Consider the following 23,031-nt stretch of genomic DNA (forward strand, 5'->3'; position numbering starts at 1 on the left):
TTCTTATTATGCTGCAAAAGTTGTTTTAAATTATTTGTCTTTTTTAAAAAATAGCATATGATTACCAACCTGAGCTCTGTGGAAGGAAGGCAAAGCATTTATGTTTTCAACAAATAAAATGGGGAGGGGAAAGGGGGGAGCAGCCCTCCCTGCCCACTTCCTGTTGTCTCAGATGTTGACAGATGCCCTAAAAGAGATGGTAGTCAAGCAAGTTGGAGCAACCAGTCCTTCTAGCCAATGCTTGTTTGGTTGGTGAAAGGATGAATTATACTTGTATCTCCAAAGGATCAAACTAGACATTACAAGGAATTAATATTTCTGCATTCCTGTATTTACTGTGTGTTTTTTCTCTCTCATACTACAGGACTTCTTCCATAAAAATACAGGCTTTTACAATCAAACTTGCACATCAAGCCCATGTTTTCCTCCCAGTGACCAATTGCAAAACAAAAGACTTTAAATGCAAGCTATGCAGTTGCAGAAAATCAATCGGACATCATTCATCCCTTGAAAAAGCACTTCTAACTACAGTACATGATAAATGTACCATGCAGTTTGACTCAAAGTCTGGGTGGTTGGTGCAGGAGCAGGTCTGGCTACTGCACCACCATAGACGATAGAAAAGCCCAGAGAAAGTAATTTGTTATCATGGTTGTTCTGGGTTTTTCGGGCTCTTCGGCCGTGTTCTGAAGGTTGTTCTTCCTAACGTTTTGCCAGTCTCTGTGGCCGGCCTCTTCAGAGGACAGGACTGCTACTCCAGTCCTCTGAAGATGCCGGCCACAGAGACTGGAGAAACGTTAGGAAGAACAACCTTCAGAACACGGCCGAAGAGCCCGAAAAACCCACAACAGCCATTAGATCCCAGCCGTGAAAGCCTTCGCAAATACATTAATTTGTTATCATTGCATTTTGACTGCTAGAGATGGGAAAGAAACAGTTGTGGGTTTTTCTCATATACCTGAAAGACATTGCCTGACTTTGGGTGTTATGTACCTTGACATGGCTGTGCTGATGTCCGGGTGTGAGAGTGAGGGGCCATTTGCTGCTCCAACTCAGGCAGCCAAAAGTGTTGGGCCAGCCCGCAAACTGGGGCCTCACAGCCGTAGCCAGGGGGTGTCCGCTCCTGGATCACCCCCGGAGAAGGGCCACCCTCCAGAGCGAGAGATAGAAGTTGGGCTCCCCCGGCCCTTGACCGTCCTCCTGTGGAGACGATGCCCACCTCTGAGGCTGGGGCTTGAGGCTGGTCGGCGCGCAGGTGGTCTGTCGCGAGCGCTGCGCCAGCCGGCAGAACCTGCCCCGCCTGCCTGCCTGCCTGCCAGCCCGCCTCCTTTGCGCGCCTTGCGCCCGCCGTTTCCTTTCTTCCCCCGGCCTGGGACTCCCGCCTCTTTCCCTCGCCTTTCCCCCTCCCGCGCTTCAAGCCGGTGCCTTGCACAGGTGTCGGCTATTGGGTAGAATATGCAAATACATCGCTGACGTCACGCAGCGCCAGTCCAGACAGCAGAAATAGGGCAGGAATTCAGCAAAGCTGCGCGGACCCCTCTTCGCGCCGGGATTGCGACCGGGGCGGCTGCTCTCGTCCTCCTCCTCCTCCTCCTGCTCTCCGGAGGGGAGACTCCCCTTCGTCCTTCCCCCCGCCTCGCCCCGGCCCGCCGTCCCTTTTCCTTTCGAATTCCATTCCCCCCCCTTTTCTTCCCCCTTTCCCGTCGCCCGGCAGCCCTGTTCATGCTCTCCTCCCCTCGTCCTTCCGACGGCTCCCGCAGACTTCCTCGCCTCTTCCTCAAGGGGAGATTCGTGCCGGGAAAGCAAGCCCCAACCCCAACGCCGACGTTGCCTCCTCCGGGGGCCGCGAGGTGCTGTCCAGCGGGCTCCGTCCGCCGGGCTTGGGCCACGCCAGGTAAGCCTCGAAGGTCGTCGGGCTCTTCCGGCAGGTGGGAAGGAGACGGCTGGGCGAGCGGGCAGACGAGCCGCCGCCGCCGCCGCCTCCTCCTCTTTGCTCCCTTCCCAGGACGTTCAACGGCCCGAGCGGTGGCGCCGTACAAGCAGCCCGCCCGCTCGCCCGCCCGCCTACTTCAGCGCAGTTCCCGCGTCCTTTCTCGACGCAGCCCGGTCGGGGGAAGCGAGCGAGCGAGCGCGAGCGACTTCACAGCCCTTCAACTTTGCGGGCTGAGAAACCGGCGCCCCAAATGCAGTGCGAAGGAGCTGGCGGGGGAAGCGGGAGGGGAGGAGGAGGAAGAGAAGGAGGAAGGCAGGCAGGAAGGAAAAGGCGATCAAGCCCCGATCTCGTAGCTGCAGGTTCCGTGCCTCTTTTGCTGCGGGGATTGTGCTGGTGTTCAATAGCACCTCGAGCAGGAAGCCTTCCAGAAGCGAGGGCGAGTGGGGCAAGGAAGGATGGGGGGGGGGGGGGAATGGCCGGCCGCCCGGCCGCAGTACTCCTTCATCTTTTGCCAAAGCCCAGAGCATCCTTTCTCGTCTCTCTCTCTCTCTGGCTCAGCTGTTCTAGTGCAAATCCGAATGGAACACACTGCTTTAGTTGCAGCGGTTGCAGGCTTTAGGTGACCCTAGAAAGGGGTATTAGCTTGGGTTGTGGTTTTCCTTTTAACACAAGGATCCTGGTTCTTTCCAGCTCCAGTGTAACAATTAGGAGCTCAGAGAGTTGCTGGCACAGTGAGACTACTTTTGTTCACAGTACAGAGAACCCAGGTTCTTTTGCAATGGGAATTACAGGGAGCTGACCCCCCCCCCATGCTGTATGGTGTGTGTGTGAGAGAGAGAGATACCAAAGTAGTTTTTAAATCCCTACCATCTCGTGCTCCAAAGCCCCTGGGTTTGTTTTGCGGGTACATGCAATGCAGTTGCAGCTAGCTGTCTCCAGACTTCAGGTACAGACAGTCTTGTCTTCATATAATATATAACTATATAGATTTGTTGATCCCATGGCTGAAACAGAGTGAAGCTATTCAAGTCTTTTTCTTCCTTGCCGTCATTCACAGACACACATCCTACTTGTTCAATATTTTGACTTAAGTTGTACCATGTCATTTTGAAACTAAGGATGATGTTTAGGCTGTGATCCTTATCCACATCTGAAGTGCCAGTGAGGCTTACTTCTTAACTGGATTTGTATAGAATTATGTTTTAAGTGTCATTAGTTTGAAGTCACAGGTTTACAGCCCTGTCCTATTACTATTTGCTAAACTGAGATGTTTGGTCCCATTGAGTTTGATGATGTTTATTCCTAAATAATACACCGTGTATGCATAAGTGGATTAACAGGCAACAAACTGATTATCATTTGACTGGCTTAGGTCATATGAAGAAATGTTTTATAACTCATATTCTCTAAATTGTTTGTATACAAACTGTTGAAATGGAACTGTATGTTTTAATAGAACTGACCCAGACTTCTTCCAAGTGCCTATTAAATAAACTTCTCAAATAAAATCAAATATATGTAAAACTTCATGCACTGCACACCTTTGCGTCTAGAATACATTTAAAAAGATAAAAACTATAGAGATCTGGCTTCAGGCATTTCCTTAAAAGGACAGATCATGGCTTAATCTTACTCTCTAGAGTAAGAGAGAAGCTATATTGGAAAGAACAAGCTGAAAAGGTGAAAAGTAGCTACATAGTTACAATCCAAAGTGTACTATTTAATGAAAAGCCTTCAGTTGAACTTGAGTGATGCAAAGAGAACAGGTCACAAGCATTCTAACACAAAATGTACTTAAAACAGTGGTGTGCTTTCAGTGGAAAAGTACAGAGAATCTGTGGAAGAACTGCCGATTTCTTACATCCATTTGTATTAATGGGTAGTTGGAGAAAAGTCCCATTGTGTTCAATGGGGCAAGCCTAATTAAAGGTGAACAGAATTACAGCCTTTGTTTTTAAAGTACCAAACCCACAAACCATATTCAAATAATCAATTTTAAGGACAGGCTGTTTATTCTGTTACATGTTGGGATGCTAGGAAAAATGCTAGAATCTATTTAGGCCATTTCTCTCTCAGAGGTAGTTTAAAACATTGCAAACGGAAACATCTTCTCATCCAGTTTTAATCCTATATTATACTTTCCTGTTCTTTATGTTGAAATTGTAATGTTTTAGATTTTGTGTGTCCTTATGGTTAGGTTATGTTTTCCTTTTTAATGGTCTTCACAACTAATCCTGCTGTTTGAAGCATTTTCATTTAATACTTTTTGATAATTAAGGAGAAACCTTGGAAACTGGATCATGCAGCAGGAATGAGCTGTCCACAGGCTATGGTACTGAAATCGTGCCTTAGAGTTGCAGTTTTGCTTTTTTGTTCTGCCCCTAGATGTCGCCTCTGCTGCTACTCTGGATTTAACTTTCTTAAAAATAATTGTGCTTTATTTGTAAATAGCATTTATCTCAGGTTCAGCAGGGCAGATAGATGTCTGTTCTTAGTGTCTGTGTTAGTTTCTTTCCACTAATGCCTTTTTCTGCTTGCTTGGTCTTCAGTAAATGGTTAAAGTCCTGAATGTAATACATACTTCCATATCCTGGCTAAAGTCCTGAATGTATTGTATACTTCCATGATGCTCAGCTGAGGAAAATAGTCATATTCATTTTCAGAGGAGTGCCTTCTTTTCCAATGCACAGTGTGAAAGAACATGCTTAATTAAGAATGATTGCAAGTTATGGATGACTATGCATGTTTAACCAATCACTCATATAAATCAGTATTGCTTTCAGATGTGCTCTTAAATCATCACCTCACTTTTGGTGTGTTTTTGAACCCCCAGTAACTTATCTTGTCAAAGTGGCTAACTAAATAATAAAAACAAGTTATACAATGAGACCAGAGATAGTCAACAGTGATACTATTAAAACAACAATAAATAAAGTAAAGTAAAGCTGAATAACTGCAGAATAAAATATAATCTCAAGAGAAATAATGATAAGTATTCCCTGGGGAGAACACTTTACAAATAGTGGAGTACAACTAAAAAGTCTGTGTAAACAATTGCCACACTCCCAAACCTGAAGGGGCAGAGGCACCCAGAGAAAGTCCTTCAGTAGTAATCTTAATATGCAAGCAAGGCATAAGTAGTAGAACCTTGGTATGAAATCATATAGAGTTGTAAAATAAGTACTGTTAATTTTAATTGTGCTTAGAAATGGACTGGCAACAACTCTACTGATGTGTTCTTCTTGGGTCACTGTTAGTTCACAATTCAGGTGCCAGGCTGCTAACTAGAGTCTCCTGTAGATTTTCAAAGGCAGCAGCACCATGTATAGCAAATTGCAGTAATCTTTATCTAGACATAACAAAAGGATTGTGTAACTGGCCAGCCTTTTAGGGTGGGAAGGGAAGGATTTGCAAGTACTGCAACATCAAATGTACAACTTTGAGGATGTGGACTTGTCCACAAAAGCTCACATTACAATATAGCAGTTAGTCTTTGAGGTGCTACAATGTTTTTTATTTTTTATTTTTCTTTCGTTTTTGCCTGATAGGATAGCGCAGACTAAGATGGCTACCTCTTCTAAAACTTTGAGGATTTGTTTTGGAGGCATATTTATTATGATGCATTCAACTGTATTTGGACTTCTGGATAGCTCAGTAGTTTAGGTATTGGGCTGCAGATTCAGAATTTGACACTTTGATTCCCCACTGTTCCTCCTTGATGGGGCTGGGCTTGATGATCCATAGGAGCCCTTCCAGCTTTGTTGTTCTAAGATTATTATAGCCAATAAATCGTTTGACTCTTTAGGACTCCAAGGGCTTAATTTGTCCTTATAGCTATCTATGGCTGACATTGTCATTCTTTCAGTCCTATGGATATGGACCCATACATATGAATGGAAGAATTCCTGAGCAAGGATAATGATTTCTATTCCCTTCTAAGCATGCATGTTGTGATGTTAAAACTATTCTTAAACTAATGGTTCAGATAATTCGTAGTTTGAAGACATATTTTAGCTTGCCTTTTCACTCTGCCTTTTGTATTTTTTAACATGGGAGAAGTTGTGACGGTCTTTCGAGACATTCCTTCTGAACTAATATACAATTGCAGTACACAGTCATTCTCAAAAAAAAGGAAAGTGTGAATGAACAGGGTCTGGAGGCAATGGCTGTCTGTCCGTCTGTCTGTCTTTCTATCACTGGGACTGTGTGAGACTTTGCCCGTGGAACAATATTTTGTTTTCTGTTGTATCTTTTTTTAAAAAAAGAAGACATTCCCTATGAGCTACAGCTTTAAATAAAGATATGTTCATCAAACCTATTTCATAGTTTCAACTTTCAGAGTTAAGGACATTCATTTGAATCTAGACATATGAATCTAGTGTTAAAGCGTGGCCACAGACCAACAGAAAATCATTTTCTTTTAGTACAATGGCAGTATTCCGCCCCCCCCTTTCCTGCTCAAGGAATCTAGATCTATTCAGATAATTATCTGTTATTATGTGGAGTTTGTACTAGATCTGTTTGACAGACTATTCAAATTTCAGGTATGCAATTATGTTGCAGTCATGGCAGCACAAACTGTTATTGTTTCAAAGGATACCAAAACATCTCAGTCTCCTATCTTATTAAAGTGAGTTTCTTGAACATCCCCATCACATGAGATATGGATCAAAATCTCTGCTGTGGTATCATACCAACATTTAATCTTTTTGATGTCCGTTGACAAAGAGATACAAAAATAGTAGCTCTTCACCGAGTCATTGTCTCAATGTCAGCCCATCCAAATTCATTAGTAGTTTTAGTACTCTTTCACAGTAGTACAAACAACTGAGGAACCTGTAACTTTCAAACTGAAAATGTGAAACTGTTAACTGTGTAAGAAAAGGTAGGCTTGTAAAGTAGGTCAGTGTTATTGTGCTGATTTTGCATTGGGGAAGGGTTGGATTGAGGGGAGAGGATATGTTTTAAGGTTACCTAATCAACACAGAAGGACTGGAGAAACTGCAACCAAGTTTTTAAACTTGGGGAACTAACTGGTTGTATTCCATATGTTTGTGGCTTTAATCGAAAATGTAGACATAAAATCACAATAATGCAAAACTGGTTTTAATAAGCAATGTTGATACTTTTTTTTAAGTGAAAAGCTAAGCATTATTCAGAGATGTATGAAATATTGTGGATAGCTAGGTTTCATCAGGGAACTGCAAGTCCCAGAATCCTCAGCCTGTATTGCCAATGATAAACAGATGTGGAAACTGCAGTCCAAAATTCTGGATAGCAGTCTTCATAAAATAGGCGCTGCAAGGTTGGAAGTTTGTGAAGATTGATTTACTCATGTATTGCTACAGGGAATAGCATAAGTACAGCTTATAATATTATGCACAATAGCTTACTTTCCACTTACCTTAATAGCATTAATATATTTAGAGCCCAAGCTACATAGGGTCCCTGATTCAATCCCCATCATCTCCCTAAAAACAGGAAAAACTCCTGCTCTGGACAACTATTGAAACTCTAGACAGCTGTCACCAGTCAGAGTTAACATATCGGGCCAACAGTATGGATCCAATGGTAAAAAGGCAGTTCCCTGTGTTTCTGTGAACAGCTACTTAAAAGGAAATAACTCAGCATCTTTCTAACTGCTGCAAATAAACTGCCTCTTTCCAAAAATGCTGAATTTCAATGGTCAAAATGGAACAGAACAGAACAATTACACAAGTAGCCCTATTGAAATAAGTGAAAAACATAGTTCTGCTTTTTGTTATATTTGCAGTATAATGCATTAAGAAGACCGGTGCTGATATTGTTGAAATGAGACTGAAATATATAGGATCAGCACATCTGTGCTTAATTATACTGGATTACATTTGGAATTGGGTCAGATTTTTGCCATCCTTCTCCATTACACATAAGTTACACCTCAAAATCCGAGATCCTTGTAAATATGCATGGGTTTTGATTGCATTTAACCTCAGTAATTTAAATGAAAATATGTTGAATCCCATTTCATTTTGGTTTTATCACTAACCTGGTAATTTTTTGACAGCAAATCTGATTTTAGGTAGGAGAAGTAACATAAGGCATGGTGAAGAAATAGTTTTCATGATGTGCCCTGCTGGAAATATCAAATGAGTTTTGTGTTCAGAGTACAACAGGGCAAACTCCATAGAGAAGCATTCCGTCCTTTGATCAATAATCTTAAGAATGTTTTGCGGAGAGTTAAATCAGACATGGCTCAGATTCTTGTGCATGAATTCATTTTCCAATGCATTTGGCATTTTTCAATCCCTGGGCACAGAAGGCTTGAAATTTCTTCAGCTATCAACTAACCTTGAGTATGCAGACCTGGAAGTAAATATATTTCATGGCCCATGTTGCCTCAGTAGTTTTCTTTAAAACATTATGTTTTGCTGAAAGAAGTAGAAATTCCACTTTTAGCTTTCTCTATAAGAACACTCGGAAATTAATGTTTTGACAAACAGCCAACCTGTATTCTTTTGACAGAGTTTTATACATACGTAATTGGTGATAAATCCCACCAAAGGATTTCTTGTTCAGTAAACATGTAACCAACATGTATCATTAAAAAGGGGATTGAAAATAAAACAGCCAACATTATAACGCTATTGTATGAACTGCTGGTAATGCTGTACCTGGAGTATTGCATACAGTTCTGGTCGCCGCACCTCAGAAAAGACATAGTAGAACTGGAAAAGGTGCAGAAGAAAGCAACCCAAATTATTACTGGCTGGGGCACCTCCCTTATGAGGAAAGGTTATAGCATCTGATACTCTTTAATCTAGAGAAAAGACACCTGAGGGGGGATATGATTGAGACATGTAAAATTATGCAGGGGATGGTTACAAGCCATGATGGGGATGTACAGTCTCCAGGCTTAGAAGGAAGGTACATCCAAATGCCAGATGCAGGGGAGAGGTATCAAGAGACAGGTATCTAGTTGTCTTGTGTGCTCCCGGAGGCATCTGGTGGGGCCCCTGTGAGATACAGGAAGCTGGACTAGATGGGCCCCTTGGCCTGATCCAGCAGGGGTCTTCTTAGGTTCTTATGTTCAAGGTTCAAGAGCATTTTTTATGGGCTGGAAGTTAAGTGATTCACTTTTCCACTCTGATAAGATTTTTCTAGTGTGGATTTATGCAAGCCACAATTTCTTCTTTCCCATCTCAGTCCTCATTTTATAATATAGGAATAATAGTGGCTTGAATAAAACAATTATTGCAAGGATAATTCATACTAACAATTTATTAATTTATTTATTAATTAAAATTGTAAATCATGCTACCTACCTGTCAGATACGCTAGGTGCTGTGTAAAAAAGTATGAATTTTTCATCAATTATAAGACAACTAGAATAGAATTTTAGATCAGGCACTGAGGTGTGTTCTTTCAGATTGTGAGGGTCCAACAGTGGATAGATGGATACATACATAATGTTTTTTTACTGTATCACAGTGTATAAACAATGACCTAAATTTGCAGGCCCGCTGAATAAATCAGATATGTACAAGTATTGACTCGTCATTTGAAAGCTGATTCAATGTTTATTCTAGTTGTGCCCACCAAGTGAGTTTAGGCCTCATATCTGTCATGAAGACTTAATCAAACTACAATAAATGCTTGGTTTCCTCATTACTGTTCACTAATTCAGTTTTGTGGGTATAACCCCCCCCCCAAAAAAGATAAACTCCCTCAAACTGCATAATAAAATTGTTCTGTTTGCTGTAATGTTATCCAGTGTCACAAATTCTATGAAAAATATAAGAAATACAACTTTTGCATAAAAACAGTTACTGCTCTCCTGGATGAAACGGATTATCTAGATCCATTTCAATCGGGTTTCAGGCCAGGTTATGGGATGGAGACTGCCTTGGTTGCCTTGTCTGATGACCTTTGCTGGGAGAAAGATGGGGGAATGCATCCCTGTTGATTCTCCTGGACCTCTCAGTGGCTTTTGACACCATCAACCATGGTGGTCGTTCTGGACAGATTGGCTGGGATGGGAATGGGAGGCACCGTTTTACGATGATTCCACTCCTACCTGGCTGATCGAGTCCAGAAGGTGGTGCTGGGGGACAGTAGCTCTGATCCATGGCACTTGCATTATGGGGTTCCTCAGGGCTCTATATTGTCCCCTGTTCTATTCAATATCTACATGAAATCTCTGGGGAGGTTTGGGCTGAGGAGTCAGCAATATGCTGACGACACCCAGCTCTACCTCTCATTCTCTTCCAATCCAGGTGTGGCAGTCACTGTTCTGAACTCATGCCTGGATTTGATAATGGATTGGATGAGGGTCAATAAAATCAGGCTCAGTCCAGAGAAGTTGGAAGTGCTGTTGGTAGGTGCCATTTCCCTGCCTTAGATAGGGTTACACTCCCCCTAAGGACAGGGTCCACAGCTTGGGGGTGCTCCTTGACTCAGGTCTGACCTTGGAAGCCCAGGTAGAATTGGTGTCCAGGGGTGCCTTCTTACAGCTGCAGGGAATATATCAACTTCGCCTTTACCTGGATAAGCAGAGTGACACATGCACTGTTAACAACCAGACTGGACTACTGCAATGTGATATATGTGGGGCAGCCTTTGAAGATGGTCCTGCAACTGCAACTGGCACAGAACCTCCCAGAGACCTCTGGGTAGAGTGGGTGGCATATAAATTCAACAAATAAATAAATGCAATAAATAAAACCGGGCTGCGCGGCTGGTAAGTGGTGCCGCCGCACGGACTCATATCACACCGATTCTGAAAAATTTACACTGGCTGCCGATTGCTGCTCGGGCCCAATTCAAAGTGCTTACTTTGATATATAAAACCCTAAACAGCTTAGGACCTGGTTACCTAAAGACCACGTTCTTCCATACGAGCCTGCCCATCCTCTAAGATCAGGCCAGGAGGCCCTTCTGAAGGTCCCATCCCTGAAAGAGGTGAGGGAAATGGCATACCGAAATACGGCCTTCTTAGGTGTTGCCCCCCAACTTTGGAACACCTTCCCTATAGAGATCCGCCTGGCTCCAATACTTTTGACTTTTTGGCACCAGGCAAAGACCTTTCTGTTTAGCCAGCATTTTAATTAAATAGTAATCTTTAGCTGGCCATATGAGCAGCAGGATTTATTAATATCAAAGTTTTAATGATTGCTTTTAATATAGGATATTATTATAATATTGCCTGTTTTTAATGGTTTTAATGTTTTAAAAGTTTTAATATTGTTGCACGCTGCTCAGAGACCACTGGTAATGGCGCGGCTAAAAAAAATCTTGTAAATAAACAAACAAACAATTGACTTATTTTTGTACCTTACTGATGTAGTGTGGCTCTGCTTCATTTAGCCATCACCTATAATATTTAGGCCTCTTTCAAGTCAGGAGGGTAACAAAAAAATTGTGGAGTCTAAGTAAATGTTCTATAAATGTGTTGTGCTCTCTAGAAACAATTTTGATCTAATTTGAGTAGGTATAAACACTATAAAATCCTTCCACATAACAGCCTATTAGTCGGTTTCTCAGCAGAGATGTTACCTGCACTCCAACCATCATTTGTATTAGCAAATTTCTTATATTATGCTGCCCTTGATTGTGGCCAGTCTTTTAGACTGGTAGTGTAGATTGTCTTGGCCTTGATGTATGTCAGAGAATGGGATGTGCGCTACCAAATAACTCCTCCTCGCATTCAAAGGGTTTCTGTCAAGGGGAATCACAGTCTAGATGCTACAAGAGCTATTACTGTAGTAGGATCATCAAATATTTGGGAAAGTGTTGAATGTACACTAGGCACTGTCCAGGGATATAAGTAAACAAGTCACAGCTTGCAGGCCCACAGCACAAACATGAAACAACAAAGAAAGGAATATGTGGAAAGCCCTTGCCTCTCTGCAAGCTAACAGATAAGCTTTGTAAGGAGAGAAAAAAACAGCTGATGGATTTTGGTGCAGTGGCAGTTTACTTCTTTATTCCCCCTACTATAAATGTATAACAATATATATTCATACAGAAGGTGGGTTCTGGAGTCTTAGCATTCTTTCTTCTCCTTCAAGAGAACAGAGTGCATTCATGACTGTCTGTAGTTACCTGAAATCTACATGAAACTTTTAGATATACATGCTGTATGCATCCTTAATTCAGTACAAACCTCACTGATTTAGACATGGACTGCACTGAACAGATGGTTCAGAAAAGAAAAGTGTTCTGCTGTGCGTTTCAACTGAAATTGGCTATCCTACAAAAACTAAAATGTCTTCTCTGCCTTGCGTATGTCATTAAATAATACTTTTGCGATCCTGTGCTAATGATTATGGTCAACACACCCCAGCAACAGTATTTATCTCTTACTTAATTCATATACTATATCCATATTCTGTTAATAATGAGGTACATATGCACAAACCTGTAACTTTGTGGTATGTGACCGATTTCCTTATTTTCCCCAAGTCGCTCTTCCCTCATGTTACATTTGCGCTGGAAGAGAAATTGTATCACAGTAGGGCTTAGCATTCAGGGCTTCTAGCTTGGCAGATCAAAAACATTTTAGTTCAATCATTCTAATAATTGCTGCACATCCTGGAAAGCATCTTCTAAGCTTGGTGAAAAGAAATAACTGAGAATCTCATCTTTTTGAGTGTTTGTAATGAAACAAAGCAAGAAATTGCCCCCATCACTCAAATGATTAAGCTTTGAAAATGACACTAGAAAAGCACATCTAGCTTATGAAACAGAATGAATTTCTGTCTATCAAGCCGGTACTGCAGTTATGCACACCAGTCCTCACTCCCTTAAACAAAATTGTAGTCTTTTCTTATGCAGATATTGGTAACAGAATGCCGTAAAACTATATCTTCCACACAACTTTTGCTAGAATTGGAAAGGTAAGAATGTGGTTGATACACCAGAGTTATAGTGATGATTGTGTAAACAGCCATTATTTATATGTTTGAAACATTTGTAACCCACCTTTCTACCTGACAAAATGGCTGAAGACAGTAATAGTTTATGGAGAATCTGGGGGGGGAAATGTGCTCTTCTGAGGCCTTAGAAAGTTGTTGCTGTTGATGGTGTAGTTGTTTCAGATGCTGATATTCAGAAGCTAAAGAATTATCCTATTGATGGCCCACCTCTTTTTAACCGACTATAGTATGTTTCTGTTATCAGTATTTAAACTGGATCTGACTCCTAGCAGAATACTAGTCCATTACTTCCTAATCTCACTGCAGTTCCTGTTGCATGAACTAAAACACTCATTCAGAATCTTAATATTGAAGCAACCTCTTATTATACATGGTAATCAGGACTCCTGCACACATTCTTAAACACTCAATTTGAAGTATCTGGGCCACCTGTTTCTAACACATAAACATGAGTATGTAAGAATTGTAATTCATTCATCCTTAATTATGTTTTCATTTATATGCCTTTCTTCTCTCCATCGAGACCCAGAATGGTGCATAGCACAAAAATAACACATATAACAATAAAATTCTCCATATAAATGATTAAATACAATAAAACATGTAGAAATGCATGTCACATGAGTGGTGGAAGTACAGTCCTTTGGAGGTTGCCAAAACTGCTCTGCTTATATGCCCTCCCGAATCCCTGTAAGATTGTTGTACTTCACAGGACTCGGGGAGAGTATTGGGGGCAACCACACGGAAACACCTTTTTCAAATATCACTCAAGCCAGACTGTTTTGAGGGTTTGCACCTTTAGAAGGGCAGTTCCTTTGTGTTTGCTTCAAAATGCACCAGTGTTCACATGTGACCAATTGAATTAGTACTTAAAAAACAAAACTCCAAAACAGCAATGTTTATTTTTATTTATTTTATTTATTTATTAGATTTTTACCCCACCCCTCTAAACTATGTCTACTCAGGGTGGCTTGCAGTGGTAAAATCATTAATATATCATGGATAACATCACAGAAATACAGTTATAACAATTAAATTCCAAACAAGATATTGCCAAGTTGGCATGACTTAAAAGAGAGAGAAAAGAAAGAAAATATATATATAGAGAGAAATCACTTAATTGACTGGAGGGAAGGCCTGCCTGAACAGCCAAGTTTTTAACTGGCTTTTGAAAACACCCAGTGAGGGTGCCAGCCGAATTTTGGTAGGGAGGGTGTTCCACAGCTGAGGGGCCACCACCGAGAAGGCCCGGTTTCTTGTTTTTCCCTTCCGGGCCTCCCTCGGCATCAGATCCCTCAGCTGTCCCTGCTGGCTATGTCAGGTGATCCGGGTAGATCTAGGTGGAAGAAGATGATCTGCCAAATATTGAGGTCCCAAAACGTTTAGGGCTTTATATGTAATCATTAACACTTTGAAGTCAATGCGGAAATGGATGGGCAACCAGTGCAAGGCAGCCAGAGTGGGGGAGATGTGCTGATATTTTCTCACCCCACTAAGAAGCCTGGCTGCCGCATTCTGGACCATCTGAAGTTTCCGCATCAACCTCAAAGGCAGCCCCACATAGAGTGCATTACAATGGTCTAATCTTGAGATTACGAGCGCATAGATGAAAATAGGCAGAGCGGACCATGGATGCCACCTGAGTTTCCGTGGTAAGTGCCAGATCCAGATGTATCCCCAAGCTGCGGACCTCATTCTTTGCGACAAGGGTCATCCCCCCCAAAAGAAAGGGAGTTACCTATACCGCTAATGGAAGGGCCGCCCACCCTCAAGACCTCCGTCTTGTCCTTGTTCTGTTTGTCATATACATTTTAAGTAAAAAATGAATGTAAGGCCCTGTTCAGGTGTAATTTTACTATTAAGTCTATATGTACCTTCTCCTTGATAGATGAGCTTCTAGTCATGATTATGAACAAAACAATATCCCATTACCTCATAAATGTGGGAAACTATGATCTGTTCTAACTATGGTTAATTCAAACATCCCAGGTTCAAACTATGATTTCAGATCCTGGCTTGATAGCTACATGAAGTAACACTTCCACACATTTGGATATAGCAGCAAACAGATTTATTAAAAATGTTCTTCTCTTCTGAAACATAAGAAGAGAAGCAGAAGGGATGTTTGAGACCCCAAGGTTCACTATTAATTGTTGTAACATCTGAAGTGGCCTCGTGTCTGTATCTTCAGTTTGGATCCTTAGCACGATGTGTCACATCATTTCTTCAACTGTTGTGTGAGACTGCTTATGTAGTCTTGGATATTTTTTCGGTACTGAGAACAATACACTGTCAACTCACATGACAGTGATCATCTAACTGTCTAGCCAAAAACATCTATCTGGACCTTTGATAATAAAAAAGGAGAAAATGGCCAAAACCCCATTCCATAGATTATGCCTATGTAAGAGTGATGGTGTTGCTGGCAGGAAGGGTTTTTAGTAATTAAATAGTTTCCACTCCCATCCTGGGACAGGTACAGTTTGAGCACAATGACACCAGTTACGCATGAATGTGATAAGCTGCAGGACAGAAGCAGAAACTTTTTAATAATTGAAAATCTCTCCCTGCTGTTGACATTACTGTAAATTACAGAATATGATTTTGTCCGATCTGACAACCATGTAATGAAAGTTAGGTTTGCTATTCATTCCGGTGTACTATAGTCTTAGCCATAGATTCCCAAATGGTATGGATGGCATGGATCAATTTTTAATATGTAGGCAAACACAAGGCTATCTCACATTTCATATAGCTGCAACATGGTTTTTGAATTAGCAGGGTATTCACTGACTCTGCTTCAACTGTTGTCTTATTTCCCACAGATTTTAAAAAATGAAGTCAAGGAGCTTCTGGCCATTTCTCCTATTATTTGAGATTTTCCTGTCAACAACATGGGGATGGATGGAATCAAACAGAAGCAGGCAGTTTTCTTCTGGCACTGGGAGGCCAACGCAGGAGGTACTGTATTTATTTATTTATTTATTTATTCCATTTATACCCCGCCTATCTGGTCATATTGTAAACCTTTATGTTGCTTCAATGCCATTTCCGTCCTTGTTCTTTCCAGTGTCACTGTGTGTCACCTCACTTGCAGTCCATATAAGAAAGATAGACATGTGAAAGGGGGTGATGGTGACAAATGCCATTTTTCATATTTTTCAAAGAAAAGAAAGAATTGCCACCTTTATGTTACAGTTTTCTTCTAAGGAACTAAGGGCAAAATGTACTTATATTTTCACCTTTGACTTGTCCAGTATATGTGTGAGATAGGACAGACTGAGAGATGTTGCCGGTAAGTTTCATGGCAAAGAGGGATTTTTTTCAAGGCAATTTCCACAGATCTTCAAATCATGATAACATAATAGTTTTCTTTTTTCTTTCTCCAAACCTTTATTGGCATAAATACAGCTGGGATTACTAACAATAAACACAACGGGTTATAACTTGGAAGTTAATTTAAGAATCTCAAGCAAAAAAATAGCGACAGCTTCAGTGATACGGGAGGAAGAATCATTCAGAAACATCTCAGGGGTGTTCGGCAGGGAAGATAACCAGGGTTCTAGTAGTGCCTTACGAATGGAAAAATGAACTGGGCAGGAAAACAGTATATGATCAAGTGTATCCGGAACCAAGTGGCAGAACAGGCATAATCGATCCTCTTTAGGAATATTTGCAAATCGACCGGCATGGTTCGCTGAGGGAAAAATGTTAAATCGGGCTAACATAAATGCTCTTCTTGACCTGGGGTTGATAAGTGAGGAAAAATAATTTGGGTGATAACCAAGTGAAGGGAAAAGGCCAAAAGAGAGCGGGGAACAGGTAGGATTCAGTTTGGCTGCAAGAATCTCAAACTCATGCTGCCAGAGTTTAGATTTAATAAGAGCATGAGCCTGTTGAATTCCTAAATCATTTAGGGATTCTAGATTCAAATCAAGGGATTGAAGTTTAATCTCAATCAACTTCAGCCACTTAGAAAGGAAATTGTCTCTGAGTAGATCGTATAGTAAGGAATTGGGCTTGGAGTTTAAATGTAAACGAAGCCAATATTTAAATGTGGTGGACCAAGCAAGGGTAGAAGGGAGATGGGTACCTAATTCCAAAACTAAAGTTGAAAGACGAATCATGTTGGGGACTCCTAAGATTTTCCTGAAGAAGGCAGCTGCCAAAGTGTCAACATCATGATCTATGGCCTCAATCCAAATAGGAGCTCCATATAGTAAGTGGGAAAGCAATTTAGTCCGAAAAATAAGCAACGCTGCAGGCACAAATTGATTGCCAGATGAGTAATGAAATTTTGAGATGGCATTAAGATGGAGGCTAGAGGAAGATAGAACCAATTTTTTGTGGGGACGCCAACTGAGTTTATGATGCAGAGTGATACCTAGATATTTAAAGGATAAAACCTGCTGAAAGGTTTGTGCTCCGATTGTCCAGGGAGATAGTGATACGGAGTTGGAAAAGTTAATTATTTTAGTCTTGTCAGCATTTATAACCAGATCATTAGCTGAACAAAAAGTTTGAAATTTAGATAGGGTACGACGGAGACCAGCTTTTGTTAAAGATAATAGGACTGCGTCGTCCGCGTACAAAAGCACAGAAATTGGGGAACCATTAAGAGAGGGTGCAGCATCAGTAGAAGCAGAAAGAGAGGAAGGCAGGTCCGCTAAAAATAAATTAAAAAGTAGTGGGGCTAAGACACATCCCTGCCGGACACCTTTGTCAACTAATAATTTGTCAGAGAGCTCATAGGAATTTGGCAGCCGAATCTGACATATATTAGAGGAGTGGAGACACCTAAGCAAAAAAAGCAATCGGGGTTCAATACCCCAGTTGTTAAGTTTATCCCACAGTAAATTCCTATTAACTGAATCAAAGGCTCCTCGTAGATCGACGAAGGCGGCAAAAAGTCTAGCTTTGTGATAGATTGAGTATTTTTCGGCAAGGTGATACAAAAGCAGAACATGATCCAGAGTCGAGGCTTCAGAACGGAAGCCTATCTGTTCCTTCCCAGGGAGGTTTTTAGAAGAGGCCCAAGCTGATAGTTTTGATAAGAGAAATTTAGAATAAAGTTTGCCTATATGAGACAGTAGGCTGATTGGGTGATAGTTACTAGGGAGAGAAGGATCGCCCTTTTTGAAGATTGGTATCAGAATAGAGGATAGCCAAGAGTCCGGAAATACACCGGAGTGATTTACTATGGTAAATAATTTGGCAAGCAGATGGGACCACCAAAGAGGATTATTAGACAAGATCTCTGAGATAACATGATCAGGCCCTGGGGATTTACCAGGTTTAAGGGTGGAAATTAACTCTAGTACCTCATCAGAGGTAACCGGGGGCCAATCTGGGAAGTTTTGAGAGGAAATGATAGAGTGATGGGGAGAGCACGAGGAGGAGAAGATTTTAGAAAAATGGGTAACCCAAGAATCAGAGGGTATTGGAGAGTACGGAGAGAGAGTATAAGATAAGTTTGTACGGGAAACAAGGGACCAAAAAACTTTAAAATTCCGAGAAAGAATGGCTTGCAACAGATTGGTCCATTTGCGTTGGGCGTGTAGATGTTGTTTCATATCCAGAAGGGTGGTACAAGACCTTCTGGCTTCGAGGTAAATTTTGAGAGCATTAGGGGAAGGGTAAGCTCGAATAGAATGAAAAAGGGATCTGACCTGTTTCTTTGCCAGCCAACAATCGGAGTCAAACCAAGAATTAGCTCGGTTGTGGGAAGAAGACCGATAAGGCCTACTAAGAGCTTGAACCAAGGAGGCCAAGAGACAGTCATAAGTGTCTATGGCCTGGGGGGTAGAGTTGGTTGAACCTATAGTATTGATAAGGTCAATAGTCTCTGGCAATTGTGACCATGATAAAAAGTCAGTGTCAGTTTGAGGGGACCATTTAAGGCGTGGTGTGGGGCTGAGAGGGGGGGAGTAATAGGAGGGGGACGGACTGGGAGATTTAAGGATAGTCGAAGGGGCAGGTGATCACTGTCAGTTCGTGTTTCAACAAAAAAATCAGATATAAATGGAAGGAGAGTAGGGGAGGCAAGGGCATAATCGATTACACTGGGGCCCTTGACAGAAAAATGAGTATAACCCCCAGGAATGTCTCTCCCCACAGTTCCATTTAATATAACAACTTGAAGACTGAGACTAAGGTTGGCTAACAAAGCAGCATAAGCATTGATAGATTGATCTTTAGAGGATCTTGCAAGGTTGAACCAAGGAGGGGTTGATGTTTCAAGATCCCACTTCAAATGGCTAGCCAGTTTGATGTTATTAGGTCCTATTCTGGTATTTAGATCACCCATAAGAAGAACAGAGGCTGTGGAGTGAGTCCTTAAATGGAGATTTGCGAGATTCTCAATCTCGGTCCAGTAATTATTCGGGGAAGGAGCAGAAGGCGGTATGTATAAATTGAAAAGTAAAATAGTAAATTTGTTACACTGCAGTAGCAGAATCTGAATATAATTGGAATGGGAAGGGATAGAGGATAGTGTAAACAAGGAAGAGGATTGAGAAAAACAACATAGTCCAGCTGCAGGGCGACCCTTAGGGTTAAGTTTAATAGCGGGTATATGAAACGTAGTGAAACCCGGGATAAACGGAGGTGTTAATGACCAGGTTTCTTGTAGAATAATAATATCATAGCCGGATAGAAAACTGGTTAAATCCTTATCTAAGGCTTTTCTCTGCCACCCAGAAATATTCCAAGAGAGGAGTTTAATATGAGAAGGGGAAATAGGGGGGAACTGAGAAGTATCAACCAGTCAAGAAGAGGCTGGAAGTCTAGGATTAGGGGTGGATGGTATAGGAAAGGGGGGGGAACAGTCAGGTTGGAGGCGAGGGGAAATTATCTGGGGTGGGCTGGGGCTGGATTGTGGTGAGGAAATTAAGGGCATAGTATGACAAATACCTAAGGAGGAGGAACGATTTGAATCCCTACAGGATTTTGTGCTATTAAATGTAAGTTTGGGATTGACTAGATCAAACTTTAAAGGGGGAGGATCTTGAGTAAGAGCATCAACTAGGAGAAAAGCGTCGGGTGTTACACTACGTTTGATTAAACAAATTGGGGATAGCGGGATAACAGAAGAGGGCTTGGAAGAGTTGGTAGCTATAAAATTACAATCGGAGATGTCCCGTTGTTTGGGAAGGTCAACATCAGGTTGTGGATCCTGGGCGGTTCCTGAGAATGTCGTGGGTAGATTCATGAAGTTATCAGAGGGGAAATTTTGGAGAGGCAATGATTGTGTTTTAGGCGAATTAGGAAGTACTCCTATAGTCTTCTGAAAGGGAGTTGGGATCAGGATGGAGTTCTGCAGGGGGTCCAGGGGCAAATCAAGAGGATTGGTAGAACTCTTACAACATGAGGTCCGGGCAACTGAAGAAACTTGCAAAGAAGCATGCAAAGGCAATGTAGATATAAGAGGTCTAATTGGAATAACATCTTTAAAAAAACGATGGGGGGTAACTCCCCAAGTACGTAGAAACTGTGCAGATGCAAACAAAAGTCCCGGGACAAGGTGAGAGTCAAACTTCAATAGTACTCTACTCTCAACATGAGACTTAGATAATAATTCAATGTTGACCAGATCAATCTTCCGAATAGGCATTCTGAGAAGAGCAGCGAGGTGTCTCTTGGCCAATATAATTCTGTTCCAGCATGGGTAGCTTGCGGAATTGTCAGAAGGACGCACCGTGATAACAGCCACGTGTGGATCGTAGACCAATTGAATGGCTGGCTGCATAGAAGTCCGTTGAGCAGCACTATCTGGCGAGGGACAATGAAAAGCAAATTGATGAAAGTCAGAAGGAATATCCCTCAGACCCTTGGGAGGAACAACCGACATCTGGGTGTGTGTGTGGCAGAGCTCCCTCACAGCAGCCGTGAGGGAAGTAAGCTGCGTAAAAATGCGAGAAACCGTCTGGTAAGTCAACAGTGAATGATGTTTCAAAAGTTCAAGGGCATCACAGTCCAAGGATTCATCCGCACAGGAATTCTCATTAGGCTTCTGCGTTGAGGACTTAATTGGAGAAGAGGAATGTTCTGGAAACGCCCCGTCCGAGGAACACTCATTCACAGGCAAGGGTGGTTTATTAGACACTGGGGGCTGAGATGAAAAATAGGACTGCCTTTGTTCAAACAGTCGAGACATAATAGTTTTATAACCTTCTTTATCTAACCTTAGTCTCCTTGGTATGGACTTGATTTTCCAACGCTCCTTTTAAGCTGCCCTATAGATTCACATGCAATATTCCAAATGAGCAACAGTGACCATTTTTAATACATAAGCAAACAGTAGATAAAAACACTTGGAATAAATAAATTTAATTTGAGTTCTTCTGTGGTGTAATATGGTTCTTTCCTCAGGATATTCATGTACTTTATCAGCTGTGACTAGTGACCAGTGTATATAATGACTAGAATCCTGTTCATGAAGGTTCACGTACATAAGCCTAACAAAGCCGTATTTGATTTTTCCTATTTCCCCCATCCCTGGTCCTGAGGTTTTTAGGGATCCCTTTCAATCTTTTTGGAAACCTTGAGATGCAGGGATGTTAAAGCCCCAAAATCACTGGTGCTGTCCCAAAGGCTGTCACAAGTCAAAAGAAATCCCTAGAGAGTTTCAGAACCTGAAAGGGGATGTGAAAGGGGCAGGGGAACAATAGAAAGCTTTAGGATTCAAGTTCATGGCTGATAACATAATCAGCTATACATGCATGGAGAAGCATGAACAGGATCCTGGCCAATATCTTGAAATATCACATAACAAATAAATACCTCCTCGACAGATCACCCTTTATTCCAGCAGGTCACAATATAACAAGTAAGAATAAAATGGAACTAAATTCTTCCAATTTCCTGGCATCTTATTCATCAGATCCATAATGCTTCAAACATACCAGTTAGTCATTCTTTTTTATCTCACAATTAACTGCTAGTTCTACTCTATATTTTCCTGGAGTTGTAGTATAGGTATCTTCATTATTAATATTTAGTATACATGAATTTTATTTAATACCTTAAATAAAATGAGTCTAGCTTGATTTTCTTCTAGCTATAAAGCATATGTTCATACCACATAGGCAAGACATAATCATGAGCATTTTGCAACCTTATTACAAGATGAGCTGCTACAACACAAAATCTATCAAGGTCTTCCTATAAAAAGTTGTTGTCATCCCCTTAAAAACCAGCAACATCTAATAGGCAACAGTTTAGAATCTTCTACTACTTGTTGTTTGAAAGTAGCACAGGAATAATGAATTACTAAATCCAGAAATAAATGGGCAACTGGACAGTCACACCACATATACCACTGTGTGCTCTTAAATCCATGACCTCTTTAACATAGACATAATCCTAAACCCTCAGTTCTAGAAAACCGAAGTGGTGTTTTTCTACCATTGGAATAGTAATTTCAGTAAATGGTCTTGAATGTGAGCTGAGGCACACTGGAAAGGTTTTGAGACCAGATATTTTTATCAGGTGCCATCTGATAGGATTTTCTCTAGGTCTGATTGCCGATTCATGTTAAATAGAGATCTGATATTTGTATTCATATCCCTGGGGATACAAATATGGATATTATGGACATAGGCAGCAGAGAAGTCCAGTACCACATCCCCAAACTGGGTTGCCATGCAGTGCACATGGCCATCAGCATCCCTATCGTGCCAATCATCGGAGTAGCCTGGCTGGCACTTTCCCACCTCCCTGTGCTGGTGACCAATCTAGCAAGGAGGTGGGATGAGGAGTCTCTCCACTACTGAGTGGTCAGCACTGCAGAGGGGTGGGGATGTGCCAGCTGGGCTACTTCTGTGATTGGCACAACGGGGGTGTTGCTGACCCCGCGCACCGTGTGATGACTCATAAGTGGATGGGCCGGTTCATGGAAGAGGGACTGAATTTCCCTGCCACCTGTATCTGTGATATTTGTATTCGTATCCCCAGGGATACAAATACGAATATCCCATCTCTAATGTTGAGTCCCTAGTATTGATTATCTGTAGAGTTAAGAAGGAGATTGTACACTGATATTATTTTCTTTAGGTTATTAGTCATATCTAGAGCCAATTGATTTAAGTCTGTTACTGTTCTTCCAACATCTATTTTATTTGTTCTGTGGAACAAGCCTGTTGTGGATGTGGGTAGAAGGGTTGATGTAGCTGTTTAAAAGAT

The 23,031-nt window shown here is 41.6% G+C and overlaps 1 protein-coding gene across 2 annotated transcripts in view; it reads left to right on the forward strand.

The window, feature by feature from the left end:
* Nucleotides 1-1,764: 1,764 nt before the first annotated feature.
* The window catches only part of FSTL4 (follistatin like 4), a 573,664-nt gene continuing 552,397 nt past the window's right edge, over nucleotides 1,765-23,031 (forward strand). For both annotated transcript variants that reach the window (XM_072990161.2, XM_072990162.2), the window contains exons 1-2: nucleotides 1,765-1,894; nucleotides 15,675-15,810. In XM_072990161.2, coding sequence (XP_072846262.2) covers nucleotides 15,685-15,810 — 126 coding nt within the window. In that variant the 5' untranslated portion in view covers nucleotides 1,765-1,894; nucleotides 15,675-15,684. The remainder of the gene's footprint in view (nucleotides 1,895-15,674; nucleotides 15,811-23,031) is intronic.

The sequence above is a fragment of the Pogona vitticeps genome, chromosome 2 (genome assembly GCF_051106095.1).
Source record: "Pogona vitticeps strain Pit_001003342236 chromosome 2, PviZW2.1, whole genome shotgun sequence".
In the NCBI taxonomy this organism is placed as follows: Eukaryota; Metazoa; Chordata; class Lepidosauria; order Squamata; family Agamidae; genus Pogona; species Pogona vitticeps.